The sequence below is a fragment of the Penicillium canariense genome (assembly GCF_028826845.1).
Source record: "Penicillium canariense strain IBT 26290 chromosome Unknown utg000007l_segment0_segment0, whole genome shotgun sequence".
NCBI lineage: Eukaryota > Fungi > Ascomycota > Eurotiomycetes > Eurotiales > Aspergillaceae > Penicillium > Penicillium canariense.
Window position 1 is genome coordinate 2,562,876 of NW_026622734.1, and position 17,378 is coordinate 2,580,253.

General features: G+C 52.1%; 6 protein-coding genes across 6 annotated transcripts; 3 read left to right on the forward strand and 3 right to left on the reverse strand.

The window, feature by feature from the left end:
- Positions 1-365: 365 nt before the first annotated feature.
- N7482_009937 (uncharacterized protein) lies at positions 366-575 on the forward strand (the record flags this gene model as incomplete). The annotated part of the gene is made up of 1 exon (XM_056692061.1): positions 366-575. One exon carries the CDS (start codon positions 366-368, stop codon positions 573-575), a length of 210 nt encoding a protein of 69 aa, XP_056539767.1.
- Positions 576-4,012: 3,437 nt separating this feature from the next.
- On the reverse strand, positions 4,013-5,858 carry N7482_009938 (uncharacterized protein; the record flags this gene model as incomplete). The annotated part of the gene is made up of 4 exons (XM_056692062.1): positions 4,013-4,605; positions 4,655-5,275; positions 5,354-5,540; positions 5,592-5,858. 4 exons carry the CDS (start codon positions 5,856-5,858, stop codon positions 4,013-4,015), a joined length of 1,668 nt encoding a protein of 555 aa, XP_056539768.1.
- Positions 5,859-7,889: 2,031 nt separating this feature from the next.
- On the forward strand, positions 7,890-8,693 carry N7482_009939 (EGFR-like transmembrane domain-containing protein; the record flags this gene model as incomplete). Its single annotated transcript, XM_056692063.1, has 1 exon — positions 7,890-8,693. One exon carries the CDS (start codon positions 7,890-7,892, stop codon positions 8,691-8,693), a length of 804 nt encoding a protein of 267 aa, XP_056539769.1.
- Positions 8,694-9,438: 745 nt separating this feature from the next.
- N7482_009940 (glutamate--cysteine ligase) lies at positions 9,439-11,792 on the reverse strand (the record flags this gene model as incomplete). The annotated part of the gene is made up of 6 exons (XM_056692064.1): positions 9,439-10,446; positions 10,515-11,226; positions 11,284-11,426; positions 11,503-11,568; positions 11,648-11,720; positions 11,782-11,792. The coding sequence occupies 6 exons, from the start codon at positions 11,790-11,792 to the stop codon at positions 9,439-9,441; spliced, it is 2,013 nt and encodes a 670-aa protein (XP_056539770.1).
- A 1,136-nt stretch (positions 11,793-12,928) lies between these two features.
- On the reverse strand, positions 12,929-13,386 carry N7482_009941 (NADH dehydrogenase [ubiquinone] 1 beta subcomplex subunit 7; the record flags this gene model as incomplete). Its single annotated transcript, XM_056692065.1, has 3 exons — positions 12,929-13,033; positions 13,135-13,256; positions 13,335-13,386. 3 exons carry the CDS (start codon positions 13,384-13,386, stop codon positions 12,929-12,931), a joined length of 279 nt encoding a protein of 92 aa, XP_056539771.1.
- A 426-nt stretch (positions 13,387-13,812) lies between these two features.
- Positions 13,813-16,047, forward strand: N7482_009942 (putative APSES transcription factor; the record flags this gene model as incomplete). The annotated part of the gene is made up of 3 exons (XM_056692066.1): positions 13,813-13,854; positions 13,950-14,136; positions 14,198-16,047. 3 exons carry the CDS (start codon positions 13,813-13,815, stop codon positions 16,045-16,047), a joined length of 2,079 nt encoding a protein of 692 aa, XP_056539772.1.
- Between the last annotated feature and the right edge of the window lie 1,331 nt (positions 16,048-17,378).

Consider the following 17,378-nt stretch of genomic DNA (forward strand, 5'->3'; position numbering starts at 1 on the left):
CCGACCAAAACCGAGAAGAGAAAGAGAAGAAAAGAGTAGATTCACATATCCGGTCGAACCGAATATCCACTTCTCCCCCTCCCAAAACCAAACTGCCCGGCCAGGTGGTGTTTGCTCCTTCTGAGCGCATGGCATCGCCGTCCCGAGATCGGGCCCCCGCCGAGATCGCGATCCAAACGCCGCGCATGACACGACTGCGCAGCCATCCGCTTCCGAGCGATTGAAGATTGGAGATTTTAGATTTAGGGCATCCAAGACCATAGCCCTGTGATGGCCAGTCAGCCTGTGCCCTCGTGTACTCCCTCGAGTGGAGGAGGCCCCGTGGGAAGGGGCTCGGTCCGGAGTACCTCCTACATACTCCGTCGATGTCGTGGCTAGGAATTGTGCTAGCCGCGCACATCAACGGCTGCAGAGACCAGCACGGCCAAATCGAGGGACGGGGCCTCAACCCTTCTCGTACCACTACAGAAGTGCCCGAGGGCGCCGAGTTCGGGCAGCAGGCCGGCACAGGAGATCCATTCTCCACCTATGACCGCACGGTCGGTGGGAAGTGCGACCCCATTACGGAGTACTAGATTTGACCCTCAGAAGAGGGTGGGAGATCCTAGGATGGTGAGATGGACTTGATGCTGGTCCCGATCGACCCCTGAGCCTGTGCCCTGAAGAACAAGCCTTTTCGGTTCCCACGCCCTTCCCAACCAACCCACTTCTGCTCTGCGATCGTCCCGAGATTTGCGCTCCCACTATTGATTGACTAGGGTTCCCCCTCGGGTTCATCGCTCCTATCCCGGGGACCCTGTTACGTGGTCTCAGCAGGGATGGAGGGACTTTCTTTGTTGCGATTCCTTGGTGGAGTCCCACACGGGGGCCGAGTCGTTCATGCGACATGGATAATCCCTGGGCCCCAGTCGATCGGATTGAAAGGCGTCCCGAAATGTCGGTCAAAAGCTCCTCGAGCATGAGCCACGGTAATTGTTTGTTTTCTTCGGACCTTATTTTTGAGCCACGAATGCGATCCTGGCAGGACGCGGGTACAACAAATAAATAAACATAAAAATAAAAATAAAATGAAACTAAAGATAAAACTAAAAATAAAACTAAAAATAAAGGCGGTCTCTGGTCGTTGCCCTATTTGACTTCCTGCCGCTCCAGTCGTGCTAGTCGCACGGAGGGTCCCATCATCATCGTGGAGATTACGGAGTACGGAGTATATGGGCGTCAATCGGCAAATTCATTGTTACCGGGCTCCCGGGCCTCCCCCTTTCCCGCTCTGGGGGCTGTTTTAATGATTTTGATGGGTGCGGTGGATCCCTAGCTTTTGCTTTTGTTCTTCTGCGCTTCTCTGCGGATTCTGCGTTTGCGTCATTCGCGGCGTGGGGCCGGTGCTTTTCTCTTTCTTTTTTTCTTCCTTTTTTTTTTTTTTTTTTTTTTTTGGGCGCACTATTGAACTGAGACCGGCGACGTAGTCCTTATTCAGGTACCGTGTACGAAGTACGGAGTACCCCGTACTCTGTCCGCCGCATACTTTCCCTCCACAGTGCGCCGTCCTCGGCTTCTGCAAAGACATGGCGTCATCTCATTTTAGATCGCGTTCCACATCGGATCTATCCGGAAGAAAACAATCTACCGAGGCAGAAACAGTGCGCTCGGTTGCCCGACTGCCGAAGCCAACGGCTTTTCTTCTGATCCCCGGCCGCTGTTGTGAGCGTCGAGGTCCGACTGCGGTTGTATCTTGTATCTCTCGATATCAAGTCGACCCGATAGTCCACGGTACCCGCACTATTCCCAGCTCACTTCGCTTATCGTCGACTCTCATTCCCCGAGCACGGTGAAATCCACTCTGTGTTTCCGGGCGCGCGGGTCACTAGCGGCGGCTGAGGACCGTGGGTCGCAACCCGCGGACGGACGCGCTGTTCGATGGTCGAAAGTCTATCTGGCGTGGGAAATTGGGTTGGGCATCGAGGTCACTAGTGGCGCCGCGGTGGAGATGCACCGATGGCCCAGGCGGCCGGGACGGAACTATTGATTTGAGGGGCTTTTGGGGACGCACTTCAGCGGACGAAGTACGGGAGCGAACAGGGATCAGAGCGTTGGAGCCATCCACGTTTCGTGTTCTCGACGTCCTGTGGACATGGGTAGGCGGGCCTGATACCATACGGGATTCCCGTTGATCGGTCCCGCCGTAGGATGTACACTACTTCGGTCAGCTCCGCGAGAGGAGACAACAGTCCTATGCCGCGCCATACCTTTTTTGACACTACTGTATGAGGCGCAATAGTTTCACGGGTCATGCTAGGGACACGCAGGAAGAGCGAGCGAGAAAGAGAGAGAGGAGGATGGGAGGCATCCGAGATCGCCTCCTGCAATCTGCTCGACGCAACACGGCCCCCCAGATCGATCAAACCTGAGATCTCCCCTTACCCATGGCATGCGTCATGCATGAGACCCAGGACGAAACGGCCTTGCGATCGAACCTCGTAGTCCGGCGCGTCCAAAGTGGCACGCTGTGGCACGGCAGGAAGAACTATCGGCGGTGGCTGATGAACATCACGACGGGGTCTGGTCTGCTACACAATGCCTCGACCTCGACTTGCAGCGGTGATCGTGTACTCCATCGAGGGCTCCGCTGGCTGACGGGGGATCTCGGATCGACTTCGCAGACAATCCCACGCGCGGGATGCAGCATCTCGCATGGCGGTGTGTTTCTTTGTGCGGTACGAATATCCTCTGTATGGGCCTTTGCCTGATTTGGCGTTTCTTTGTTGCCTCGGGCTTTGCTTTGTTTTCTTTCGTTGCCCCGGCCCCACCCTCTCTCGTTCGCGTCAAGGCTGCCGGAGAGCTCGATCGTGGCGTGGGACGGAGGGCCGCGTCACTAGTCAATCGTGTATCCAATGTCCAGGATGTACAACCACTGGACGGACTTCTCTTCCGGCAAAAGTGGCTGCAGCCTGGATCGGATGGGGCCGCAGATAGGGTTCCATTCACGATGGAGACGAACTGCACCAGAAAATAGTTCGTCCTGCCCAGCATTCTCAAAATACTACCGTGTCTGTTGGAGAGGAGGCCCCGGAGGCTCCACTTGCTAAGCGCCTGTGCTTTTGACGCGCTGGATGTGACATCCGGTATGTTATCTCCACTGTGGTATTGCGGGTTTAGTGTGGTCTGGTTCGCGCCGGTCTCGGTGCGGCTCGTGGTTGGGGTCCAAGGGCCATGGTATGCATGCATTGGTGGTCCTTACAGTTCTCTAGTCCCTTTTCGGAGAAGGCGCTCCACACTTAGTACTATTAGTATACTTCAAGCGTGTTCCGTCGTCCAAACCTGTCGAAATTCAATGGTGGATGGGGTCGACGCGAGAGACATTATTGAGTCCCGAGCTCCATGGGAACCACTCAATGTGGGCGGAAAAGGCAAGTCGTGCGCGACCCCCACACAAGTTCTCAATCGTCGGGTGTCCGATCGGCGGGTTCGGCAAGGCTCCAGCTCGGTAAGATCGTCCTGCTCGTCAGGGTCGGCTCGGTGGAACTTCGATGTTGGGCCATGTTGGTGATCACGGGGCAGATTCGTTTCTGGGCTTCCCTTCGGGATTTGGAATCCCGCTAGTCTGGTTCCTGGCAAAGCAAACGGCGTTCGTTCGGCCCAATCGGACGCGATCGGATCCGGGGGCCAGATTCCATCGATGAATAAACCAATAATCATCGACGGGCCTCGGTTCCAGATCAGATCGATCCGGCCGTGGAACACCGATCTGGGGAGCACGTGGAATGTTTAGTCCTATTTGAGTGTTGCGAATAATGGGCCGGTACTCCAACTCTGGACCTACGGACCACCCTTGGCGGCATTGGCGGCATTGACAAGACGCGAATTATCACTGATATTCCCCCAAGGAGTACGAACCAGGGAAACTGTACTGCGATCACTATGTGGATCTCGCTCTACTGCCTAACGGAGTACACCTACCAACCATAAACCGCGGAGCCGAGCCTAAATAGGAGAGGCATCGGGTAAACTCCATCTACCGCCAGACAGCCGTCGCGATAGAATTGATATAATCAATTCCTTCTTTGCGCCAGTTGTCCGCCTCCATGTGGCTGGTTGTATTCGCATTGAACAACAGATCAACCGGTTGACTCTTTCCATAGGCTTGCCAATGAACGGACCTGTTCACCACGCCCGAATTCGGATCCATATCGTGAATGAACGACGCCCACATGCTCGTCATCATGGTACTAAGATCGATATAGGACTGCGGTACTCCCGCAAAAGGTTTCCCGTAATGATAGCCCAGCCCCGCGATGTTGTGGAAGACAAATGAGACTTCCTCGAAATGCGTCGCTCCCACGATCAGGGGGACGTCGGCAGAGTGCACATCGAATCGGTAGCAGTAGGCTGGTGCTCCGACTTCGGCCCATGCTTCGCATTGTCGACGTCGGTTGGCGTGCATGATAAAGTCACCCGCAAAGGCGCTGGTTCGTCGCCATTCGTAGCCCATTGAGGGCACGCGCTGGTCGCCTAGGAATGCTGGAATACCTTGTGACGGGTCGTCGGGGTATAGTTCCAAGATGCGCTGGGCGATGGACGTAGGCAATTGCCTGCCCAATGAACCGTCTAGGCGAGAGTCAGTAATGGAAGCAAATTATGGATACTGCAGACACACCAGTGAGATACTCATACCACTGCTCGGTGGTATTAATTCCCGTGGGTCCAAAGGCAGTCCCCTCATCCATATTCGTCCCAGAGATGATAGGAACCCTGACGAACTCGTGGTTACTCAACTGAACACTGCCCCAGTTCCTTATGAAGTCCCCATCTAACACAGGAGAGAAGTTGTAGACAGAGGAGCCATCAGTCCCATTCAGAACTGAATTCAGGATCTCAAAAGGAACTTCGCGCAAGCATTGCAGCGAGTCCACTGCATTTGAGCAGTTGAGGCTGGCAGCCAGAGTGTCATAGGAAGACTGGTATGTCGTGTAATTATTGGCACCAGCCGAAATAGAACCCCCCGATTCCATGATGCCGGCTCTGAACAGCTGATCATCTCGGCCTCCATAGGCCGTCAACTGGTAGCCCACGGACATGCCACCAGCGGACTCGCCCCATATTGTAACTTTGGTCGGATCACCACCGAAGGCGGCGATATTCTCCTGGATCCACTGGAGTGCCAGTCTCTGGTCTCGCAGACCGAGATTCGTGTTACCGCTGCCGGACACTTCGCTCGAACTGATGAAACCCCAAGCAGAGAGCCTGTAATTGAGGGTGACGGCGATAAATGGTTTGCCTGACGGTCATTCATGAGTCAGCGTGAATCCTCTATCTCACAGGAGACGAAGATAGGCTTGTTTGCGTGGGGCAATACCAATCTTGTAAGAGTTTTCAACAATAGCAGACATGTTGTACCGCTCGTCTCTCCCTGATCCCATCACGAATCCGCCGCCGTGGATCCAGACTCCCACGGGGAGCTTGGAGTTTTCCTGGACAGAAGAGTCTCGGATGACGTTCAGAGTCAAGCAGGCTTCGGATTGGGGATACCAAATCGAGTCCGTCTGCTGCATTGTCAGAGGGATTCCATCATAGGGGCAGAGGAGAAGACTTACCCCGTATCCAACGCAAATATCAGAGTACTCTTTCGCATCGCGCGACTCATCCCAACTCTCGTTCAATGGCTGTGGCACGGTGAAGCGCAGGTTGCCCACAGGCTGCTGCGCATAGGGCATACCCAGGAAGAAGTCCTGACCATATGTCGTACTGTGTACCCCAGTATACGTTCCATTGCGAACGGCGACATTGGGAGCGGATTTTCCGCTAGGAGCTGCATGGACGGTCGTCCACCCAACAAGAAAACCGATCGCCACTGCGAACATAGTAAAAAGCTTGCCTTGAGATTACCTTATCCTGCGCATTGGACATCGGACATTCTGCCCGAGGCTAGCAGTGCTCATATAGACATCTTGCCAGAAATCTCCGGGGTAATGGACATCCTGCGGGGAAGGTACCACTAGGCCCCACACCCAAATTGTGCACGATCAGCGCTCGCTTCACGGGAAGACGATGCAAGTCAGCCAGATTGTGCCTTGAGAACGGTCACGATCTGCCGTGATGGATTGCCGTTGGCTTTCGTGTGGCCTGCTAAGCATTAGCTCGCAGGGCCGTCGGCAGCCGTCAAGCCCCGAAGTGCGGGGAAGTCGGGACAACCGTTCTGGTGAGACTGGTGGAATGGGGGCCTCTCATAGCGGTGCAGCATTGCCTGCTTGCAGGATGTTGATGCGGAGAATCAATATCGAAAGCGTTGAAGTTTGGCGGATGAATGCCCGGATTGGGGATAGGGTGATGATCTGGGCCGTTGTGAGGTCAGTGAAGACCGAGGTTTATCCGGAGAGGAGTTTCTGGCTTCGTGGCCCTCCCCAATGTATATCATTTGCCCTGGCGGAAGTTAGAGAAGACAAGCCTTAGTCTTGAATGGTAGGGCCGAGTTGATAGTGTTGACAGCAGTTTCTGATTCGCGGATGTTGTCTTGGTTCGAGGCGAATCTTAGGGATTCTGGGGATCAGGGGGTGATTGACTGTTCGGGGAATTAGCTGGCAGGGGACTTTTCAGACTCTTGCAGGTAATAATAATGATGCCTTGGTTTCCGGGACAAGGGAATCCTGCAAAATCTCGCAGGTTTATGTTCGAATACACAGGGATGAATTCTGTGCCTTAAGCAATTCTCTAGAGCATAATGATCGTGTTGGATCTTTGCAGTATCTATATACTTGTGTCAGAGTGTGGATGCTCCGGGAGGCGACATTATGGGACTTTGATGTCTTATATGCTACCCACATACATATTCGCGGGACCAGTCTCAGTCAAGAGTGCCTTTCTGTACGCTTGGAGCAGATCAAAGGCTAAACGCGCTTCTCCTCGCTAAAGGTTGGCCCTCCGTATGACTCTCCCAGCCCCGATCTCCCACCCGGGACAAATGGACAAGGTGCTGCAGTCAAATCATGATCAAGAACTGAGACTCCAAGAATGTGAGTCAGTCCAATTTAGGATTTTACAATATCAGAAGGTGACAGTCACTTCCCAAGTCAGATGTCTCGCCCGATATTCATAAACACGAAGCTGACGGTTACGTTCGTATTCCGTCGCACCACATTCTGCGGGGAGCCAGATAAACAGTTCAGTCGCTCCTCTGCAAGGAGCTTTCCTTTTAGTCTTTTTTTTTTTTTTCTCTTTTGCATTGGACCTATGCTGATTTTGCTCGCGAGGAGTGAATGTATCGAGTGGCCCTGAACTTCCCCGTCCAAAAAAACTTCATGAGACCGCCCACTTTTTCTGAGCACCAGGGCCAATCCCAACACCCGCGGTACGAAAAGGTTTTCAGCTGCAGGCATCTGCAATCATTCCGAGGTGATCTGCAGAGGGGCTCAATGTTGAGACGGACCAGAATTGGATTTGCAAAATGTTTCCTAAATTCCAATCCGGGACTGGAGACCGAAACACATCTCTGAGTCTCCAATCATTAGAATGTCCTCGCGATCGCTATCTGATCAACCGTAAAGGGCCTTCGCCGCTGCTAAGAATATTAAGATTCACCAACCTGTCCCCAGTGAGGGGACGTCTCGCGAATCGTGCATGACAAGGTCGCAGATCGCTTGCCCTAGATGGTAGGGATCGGAGATCAGAAGGATCCCCTCCATCCACTGGAACGCGACGATGCTCAGCTATGATGATAGACATGTACAGTGAATACGAGGTGTCTCTGAGTCTATTCCCCCTTTCCCCCCCATCGCCCCCTTGCACATTGTCTGCAGCGACATAAATCCCGCCCTGTGGACTCCCACATAACTAACCTTCGCTGAGGCTGAATGCGAACGTTTTATCTTGCACCTGCTATTCTTATCACTTATCAGATGGAATTAACGTTATATCTGTTAGCGCTGCACGTCCTATCCGTTCTACAGCCGGCGTATGGATGGACGTTTGTCTGGCGCAATGCATCGAATGACTCCTTCGTCGAACATGACCAGCAACCCAAATCTTGTACACAGATAAATAATGCACAGGGTGAGCTGTTCGAGTGGGACTCTGAGGAAGGTCCCTTTGCTATCTCGCTGTATTCAAATACAGATTGCTCCGGCCCTCCGGGGGGCTATGCGACGCACATCTTCAACAAGAATGCTAGCAAGCCGATCCTTTCATTCAAGGTCGATTCCACAGCCACAACCACTACATCCACTTCCTCAACGAGGACCACGTCTACCTCTGCGTCCAGTGCCTCGGCAGCTACTCAAACACCCACAAATAACACCGCTGCTGCTTCTGCTTCTGCCTCCTCGTCTAGTTCGGGGCTATCCAGTGGTGCAATCGCGGGTATTGTCATCGGCGTGGTTGCGGGCGTTGCTATAATTGGGGGGCTGTTATTCTTCATGGGTCGAAGAAAGCGCCAAAGGGCGCCACCTGTTGCGGGCCCAAGCATGGCATACACGGACCCTTCCTATGGGTCTCCATCATCGTATACTACGCCCGCATCATTGGGCTCTGGATTGACTGCCGTAACGGCACAAAAGGCGGCACCGACCCGTTCTGCACCGGGATCCGCAACAGGTCCCGTCCGGTTGGTCGAGCTCCAGGGTGATACTACGGCTGCTGAGCTGAGCAATACTCATGTTGTGACAGAGCTGGAAAGCCCTGTCACCGTCAAGGGTCCGAATTGATGTTTGTTGGATTTGTGCCGGGAAGGATATGGAATGGAGCTATGGACGTGCGAGATGATTCTTGTGTGAGAGGAAAATTATGTATTACTTGACTATTTAGTATTTATCTCGTTATACCCAAGCGACAAGCAATAATTCCAATTTTCTTCGTTGACCTTCAAAACTTGACAAGCTAATGGCAGAGGTAAGTTACAACGCACTGGCGGAGCACAGTGTAGCCCTTGCGCAGTCATAAGACCAGTTCAAAGGTCTAGAGCTTTTACTCTCTGACATCCTCTCGGTCATTATACTCTGGCTTCGTCGTTTCCCCCCGTCATATCTATATCTTTTCTTGGAACGAAATGCTATTGCCATTGCAGCATTCTTTGCATCGATCCACGTTGTGTGATCATGTTGTGCCTACTCTTAGTTTGCGCAGTACAAAGGGGCGCAGGTATTAGCAGAAGGAGATGGGTCGATCCACTGAAATCTAGCTTTTGCACTAAGTGCTTATAGATAGACAAGCTTTAGGGGAGGGCAATTGAGCTGTCCAATTATAACTAAATCTGTAGTCTTAGAGGGTTCCCTCTTTGATTGCTTGACACAGAATACATGCAAAATGGAGTCATGATCTCTCTAATGCCACTAGTTGGGCGGCATCAGTTTAATAGAGGATCATCATCATCACATCATCATCTCTGTAATGCTGCCTTCACGAACATCCCAAGAATATCTATCAGCGTATGCTTGTGCAAAAGCGGTCTTTCTAATTCTTTTTGCCCCGGAGGAACTCCCAGCCAACGCTGCCATTCTTCCCTTCCTGGGCAGTCACCTCCTCGACCGCCTTGATGAGGTCATAAGTGATCTCTTCAGAAACGACGCTGTCATGCTGGTAGCTCGGATGCTTGGCGACAAACTCGCGGATCCACTTTGCACCAGTCCACAGCGTGCCGTCGGCGCGTTTCCGGATCAGATCGAGGTAGCTGGCAAGAAAGCATCGTGTCTCGACGTCCACGTTGACGCTGTTGAGATACGACTCCACGAGGGGGATCAGACCGGGAAATCCGTCAGAGCAACCGTTGATAATCTCAGCGATGGTCATCAGCTCGTACTCTGTTTCAACGGGGCCAAGGGGTGGAGATGGTGGGGGAGTATTGACTGCAGATGAGGTAGTAGAAGAAAAGGCGCTGTTGTTGGACGAATGCTGCGCGGCATGCCTGGGTGCTCGGCGCACAAAGGGATCCTTGCGGAAGTAGAACTTCTGATCCAGCACGGCGTTGCGGGCATGAGCCGTTTCCATGTTCTCGGTAGTGCGCTGGATGGGTATATAGAAATTGAGATCGAAGCTAAGAATAGCGCGCGTGACGAGAACGATGAAGATACAGAAAGCAGCATTCTCAAAGTCGGTCATTTGGATCTCCATAGACCGGAACTCAACACGCCAGCCAATATCGTCCTTGTCTGATGGCGGGGGCTTGAATCGCATGTGTTGCCAATTCGTGGACTGGAGGTTCTCGAAATGATCTCCCTTGTTCAAGTCGAGTTCTTCCAGGTCCTCAGAGAAGATGACTAGCGGGTCACGGATGAAGAGGTGTGCGAAGTGGGTAGCAAGCAAATCATCCATGCCTCCCTCAATTAGCCGTTTCTTAATGTTTTCGTCAATCACTAGATCAGGGTCCAGATATTCCTTGCGCAATCGAGGATCTTGGGAAATATAAGTAGAGTTTGAAGCGTATCGAGACTTGGGAATCCTCCACCGATCGTTTTTGAGGGGCTAGGTAAGATTTAGCGCGCGAGGCCCATAGTGAAACCGAATTGCGGAAGTAAAAAAAAAACACTCACAGCTTCACCAAGTTCTTCAGGAGTTCTGTCGTCCACTGCTCCACTAATCTGATTCCAGCGCACATCCGTATCGACAAGAAATCCCTTATAGATAGGTGTTGCAGCAGTAAGAGCGAGTAGAATTGGTCCAAGGGGGCTTAATTGATCATAAAGCTTCCGGCCTTCAGTCATATTCTTGGCCTGGAAGGTAATTTGCAAGCAACAGCTGCCCATGCCAAAGGCCATGGCGTCCATATAGACGTGGTCGTCTTTGGCGGCACCGTTGCGAACATCGGCATCCTCGGGCCACTGATGAAGGTCGTAGTTGACAGTGGGATCTTTGAATGGAGAAGGGGTATTTCGATCCTTAAAGACCGGCACATTCAGTTCAACCTTGCGCCCTCTTCGAGAGCGAATGTTGGCCGCCAATGTCGGGAAACGGATATGTGGATTGGCAATTTCGTCGGGCACAAATTGTGAGCGCAGTGCGGGCCCAGACGGGGGGTAATATGGCTGGATATAGTCGTCCTTTGTTCCCAGTCGAGGGAAGGTGGTTAAAGTGATAGGGGACTCGTTCGGTGCCATGTGTGCCTTTGCAACTTCTCGTCTCCACTTCATGTTGGATTCCACCTTCAGCAGATCTTTAAACCCAATACCCCAGGGCTGTCCTGGTGTGGCTTCGAGCATGAAACGGCCGAACTCGGGATGGAAGTGCGGGGGTTCCTCGCCGTCGCTGGTGATTTGTAAGAAATAGGTCTCACTTTTGGGTTGGTAGCCAGGCTAGACATACTGGTCTCCATTCCCACCGTTACTGCAGGAGCCTGCCTTCCATAGTGCCTCATCTTGTGCGAGGGATTTGAGAATCTCGGCCTGGGCGAGAGACAACCGGGCCTTCTTGGCTGCGTCGTCGAGGGCTACAACGAGGTACTCGACCTATCGTATGCAAAGTGAAGAAGTAAGCTTTTGAAGCATCAGGTAATCGGCTGAGGTGGAAATCGAGTCAACCTACCTCGTCGCCCCAAAGGAGAGCATCGCGCTCTTTGCCCTTTGCCCGCCGCCAGTTCGCTAGAAGTTGCTGCGTAACCCGTCAGCCCTATACCCCGCCGATGAAGTAGTCAGGGTGGTTCGCCAAGGATACCCCTCTTCTCGCATACCTCAATTCCCCACTGGCGCACCTGGCCAGCTTTCTTTTTGGCCTCTGACCATTCGAGTGCGGTACCCAACGCTCTTGAAAAAGGAAAGTTAGTCACGGTTTGGCTTTTCGATATTTACACAATAGTGCACATACAGAAGACCCATTGTGTTCGTATGGGACCGCCAATTCTTTGTAATGCGCTCCAACAGTCCCCGGTAATGGAAGAGCGAGTCAATAAGCGGGATTCTCGATCATAGACCGAGGTGAAGAGGTGCACCCCGCGGGCAAGGTGAAAAGATGACAATCGTAAGCGGGCTCAAGGAGAGATTTAAGGAGAAGACGACCAGCGGCGCATAGTCCCCGCGTTCCGCCCGGTTCTTTGGAATTCTCGCATGAGGGGGAATTTTCAGACGCCGCAACAGTTTCCGGCGGGGCACAGGCGATAACGGCGGGCGGATTTCTAAGCAATCAGGTGATGGCTCCGCGTTTCCTAGGGGAGTATATGATGCTTCCTAATTTCTCGAGGGCCTTGTCCTCGATTCTATTTGTCTTTGACTCAAGATGCACTCATGGCAGACTCTGCTTCTATGGAATCTTGAGGTCAAATGTCAAAGTCCGAGCGCCCTGCATACTAACGGGCGCATATCGCGCCACGCCATATCCCAGTCATAGCACCGACGACAATATGTGGCACAGCCAAACTGTCCAACAATCGCGCAACTACCACCTGCAGGGCTCAGTTGGGTCTGCAAGCCACGGACCCTGTCAATACGAGGACAAGCTATGGGGTTAGGTAAGAGAGTCAGTAGAATGGACATTCTGCTGACAAATAGGAAGACGATCAGTAATTGACATTTACAAAATATATCTTCTCGCGACTAGGGTGATTAGCGACCTAGCACAGACCCACAACAGCATATGCTGTAGCTTACAGAGCGACAAATACTCGTATCACAATATTGTCATGCTAAAATTAGCCAAGGTACGAATGACTGACCAATCGCATGTGATACACCTAGGGTCTCTCGCGGGGCACTTGAAGACCATAAGCGATCAAGTGTGCTTTCAGCTTTGATTTGTCCGCAGCAGATAGGAGTCACGTCCGGTATTGAATAGTATAGGCCGCGGTGGAAATTCGAAGTGCTCTGTCAAGAGCCGAGAGAGGGGCAAGCCAATGCCCTGGGAGTTCCCAACGCCAAAAGGCAGTCCATGAGCAGTCTCGGTATATCATCTATGTACATAACCTGCTGCTTTTTCAGCAGTCCTGACCGCGCGAAAACATATCACAAAATTGACAAGCTTAGTTGCTGCGAGCACCCTCCTTTAAGGCGCGGAGCTCGTCCATCTTGGCCACGCGCTTCTTGAATTCCTCGTACTGACACTTCTCATAAGAGTGTCGTTCGTCCTGAAGCAGCAAAAACACATTGGTTAGCAAGTGGTTCGTCAGAGAGAGGTGTTGAGGAATTTGATGTCGAGCATAAACGCGGCCATCGGGGATATGCGTACCTCGCACTTCCAGGGAAGGTAGTACTCGGCTTGCCGGCAGCGGTTCAGCGGAATAAGGAGGTGTGCACAGGAGTCGCGATATTGCATGGGGAGACGGGCCTCCGACATCTCTTTGCGGGTGGCTGGACAGCATCACGTTAGCTTCAGGTCATCAAGATCCAGGCTCGGATGATTGGCTCAATTGAACCGGGCAATCGTACCCGAGGTCTCCCCAAGACCCACGGCGTTCTTGACCGACTCGACGACAGTCATTTTGGTAGGATTCGGGGTGGAGATGGCGGGGGCGAGAGGAGAGACAGGGCGAGGACGGCGAGAGTTGGCGGTTTGCACCGTTTCTCCATGTTGCCTTTGCTTCCCGATATTGGTCACATGACCACAGACATGGTGACCGAAAGCACGTGACAGTACACCCGAAAGAGGTTTAGCTCCTAAAATCCACTTTACGTGGTTTTAATCGCGTCTCTGCGCGTCTCTGCGATGCCACCCTAGCTCCACACAGCAAACCGTGTCCTGACGCCCCCGGTCCGACCCTAAGTGCATGCAATGTGTCGAACATTGAAGTAATCGTGATTCAATTGACTTGTGGATCCTTGAGGTGTTTTGGGGCGCCTACGTGCGTGCCACGATCGCTGTTTGGAAACGTGCTGGTTCGTCGGGAGCGCTCAGCGACAACTCATCATGGCGGCAATGGAGACTATCTACTCTGCTACTTATAGCAGTGTATGTACCTTATCCGATATATCCCTTTCTGCTGCAAAAGGACCTTGGTCATTGCTGTTTACCTCGGTCACTTCTAACCTGGTCATTCCATATAGGTCCCGGTGTACGAGTTCAAAATCGATGGCGACAGTGTGATGCGACGGAGGGCTGATGACTGGGTTAATGCAACACATATTTTGAAGGCTGCTGGCTTTGATAAGCCCGCGAGAACTCGAATCCTCGAGCGAGAGGTGCAGAAGGGTGTGCATGAAAAAGTACAAGGCGGTTACGGCAAATACCAGGGTATGGCTTTGAGTATTTGGACGAGAAGGATGCCTTTAGCTAACAAGACCACCTGTTACAGGAACATGGATCCCACTACCGGAAGCCCGCATGCTTGCAGAACGAAACAATATATTCACCAAACTAGCTCCTATCTTTGAATATGTCGCTGGAGACCAGAGTCCACCGCCAGCACCAAAACACTCCTCGGCTCCCTCGAAGCCGAGGGCACCACGGAAATCTACCAACCGCACTGCTGCAGCAGAGATTTTTAATGTTGTACAGCCACAGCGGAGCATGGGCCCCCCGACCCTCCCTCACGAACAATATGAGATGAGCGCTGGGTTCGATGACAACGAGTCAATTGAACAAGCAACCATTGAATCATCCTCCATGGTCGCAGATGAAGACATGCTTCAAATGTCCCAGCATGGAGGTCGCAAGCGCAAGCGAGGAGTGAATGAGGCATCTGTCATGTCCATTAGCGAGCAGGAGCATATCATCTATGGTGACCAGCTCTTGGACTATTTTATGACCGTGGGCGATGCTCCTCAGGCCACGCGCATTCAGCCTCCAGAGCCACCCGCACAATTCCAAGTTGATCGTGCCATTGATGATTCGGGAAATACGGCCTTGCACTGGGCTTGTGCGATGGGTGACCTGGTAATTGTGCAGGATCTCCTGCGTAGAGGGGCTAATATGAAAGTTTTGTCTATTCACGAAGAAACCCCGCTCGTGCGAGCTGTTCTGTTCACTAATAACTATGAGAAGCGCACATTCCCGGCTTTGTTAGATATGCTCTTGGATACCATCTCATTTAGAGACTGGTTTGGTGCGACGCTGTTTCATCATATTTCCGAAACTACCAGAAGCAAGGGCAAGTGGAAGAGTTCGAGGTACTACTGCGAGGTTACTCTTGACAAATTATGCAAATCTTGTTCGCAAGACGAGATTGATTTATTGTTGTCATGTCAGGACGACAACGGCGACACCGCTGTGTTGGTGGCTGCACGCAACGGCGCATTTCGACTAGTCAATATGCTCCTTACCCATTGTCCTCGCGCCGGCGACCTCATGAACAAGAAGGGGGAGACGGCCACCAGCATCACTCAACGTTTTCACCACGCAGACCACGATATCCCACCAGCCCCGTCCTCTGTCACCATGGCCAATGATCAGATTGATGGCCTTGGAGGCGATCTTATGCCTTCGGATCGCCATTCGGTTGCGCCGCCGGTCGATTCCGCGGTCACCTCCGAGCTGCTCTCAAAGATTGGCACCATCATGTCTGAGGCAAACAAGAGACTCGCCGTAACCTACGGCAATTCCAAGATAACCCACCAAGACTCCAACGACATCGCCAACCCGGAGGCCCTGTACGAACAACTGGAATCAGATCGCCAAAAGATTCAGAAACAAGTGGCCGCACTGGCTGCAAAGGAGGCAGAGCTTGAGCCCAGCGACATCCAGCTTGAACGATACGAGAAGCTGCGGGCTCACTATGAGTCTCTCCTCGAGCAGATGCAACATGCCCGTCTTTCGTCGCAGCTGAGCAACGGCGCCCCTGCCGAGACCCCGAAGCCCGATCCATCTTCTCTCAGTCAGCAGGAGCTGATAGAGCGGTTCACCCTTGCTCGCGCCCTGATCACAGCCCAAAAGACGCGTCGTGATGCGGTCAAAGACCTTGCACAGCAGACCGCCGATGCGGGCGTGAGCACCAAGTTTGACGTCCACCGTAAACTTGTGGCCCTGGCCACCGGTCTCAAGGAAGAAGAGCTTGACCCGATGGCAGCCGAGCTGGCTGAGACCCTGGAATTCGACCGCATGAACGGCAAAGGCGCGTCGCCCGAGCCGGAGCTGCGGCAGCTGCCGTCCCAGAACAACTCAGCTACACTTCCCGCTGGGGATGGCGTTTCAGTGGTGGATGCCTAATTGACCGCGGTTCTTGTTCTTCTTGTCCTCCCCCTCCCCTTCTTGTATCCGTAACGACTCTCATTGTTCTCTTCTCCTTCTGGCATATCAGTGTTCCTCTGCCTGAGGCAGGGATTACTGACCAGCAGATACCCCATTGTTGCTGTTTCGTGTCTTGTCCATTTCGTCTCTATTCTCCGAGTCCGTTGAACCACTTCTTTCCGTGGGAGGGAGAAAGCTCTCTTACAATTTCAGGATGGCTGCACACTACTCGACGCGCATTTTCCAAGTGGCCGTCAATTTTTCCCCCACAGAGGGGTTTCTCTTCTGTCTGTATTGGCATTGAAAGGTATGTGTACATAGGTATTTTCTTCCAATATTTTGCAGCTTTCAAACGAACCAGGAACCCAGTCATAGGAAACCCCTTTTCTGTATGACGTCGTTTCCACTAGAATAAAGCCTCATCTAAAAGTGGCCAATGTGCGGTAGACTTCCTCGATTTAGTCCCAGCTTAGCCGTTATCCAGGTAGTCGTATTGAGCTGAAAGGTTCGATAAACCGTCGTCCGATCAATTTTTCGACCAAATTGCTCTTGAAACCACGCCGCACAAGCTCTCTAGGTAGCTTTGGACGTGTATTAGAGGCAACTATACGCAGCGCTTTCCTCTGAATATCGGTCATAGTCGCATTTGATCTTTTTGGATAGGTAGGGCATTATCATAGCAAGCTAATACTATATAGCCTAGTATGCAAAGACGACGAATGATATCAAGCGGAACCAATACAATTGAATGATATTAATTGATTCAGTAGAAAGATGGGGGCGAAACGCTGTTAAAAACACACCATAAGACACACCGCTACTCGCTATGTCTCTGTTACTCAGCTGTTAGAAAGCCTGCATTGCTGCCCAGCAGCCTTGTTATATATGAAATACTAAACGAATATAGGCCCATCAGCAACCAATCAGTTGCTAGCGGTAAGTTATCCCTTCATGTGCTAACAGGACCTTACCACCGCGCCTAGTGCCCAAGGGCCATCTGCCTACACCCCATAGGCCTCCTACAACACCAGCTATTGATCAACCACGTCGCTATAGGCAAGAAGTAGACCCAAATCGACTTACACAAATCATAACGTTAAAAGAGGTTGCTAGTTAGTCTTATAAAGGGATTCATAGAAAATTTCTAGATATACCACTATCAACAATCAAGACGACATACCTAATATCAAGAGTTCATCATAAAGAGCAAGCTTTACAGTGATCTAGACGTCCAAAAGTTCTTGACGAAGAACACCGCCAAAAGTTCCTCCAAAAGATCCATGAAGCACCACGTATTACGTACAAAGATC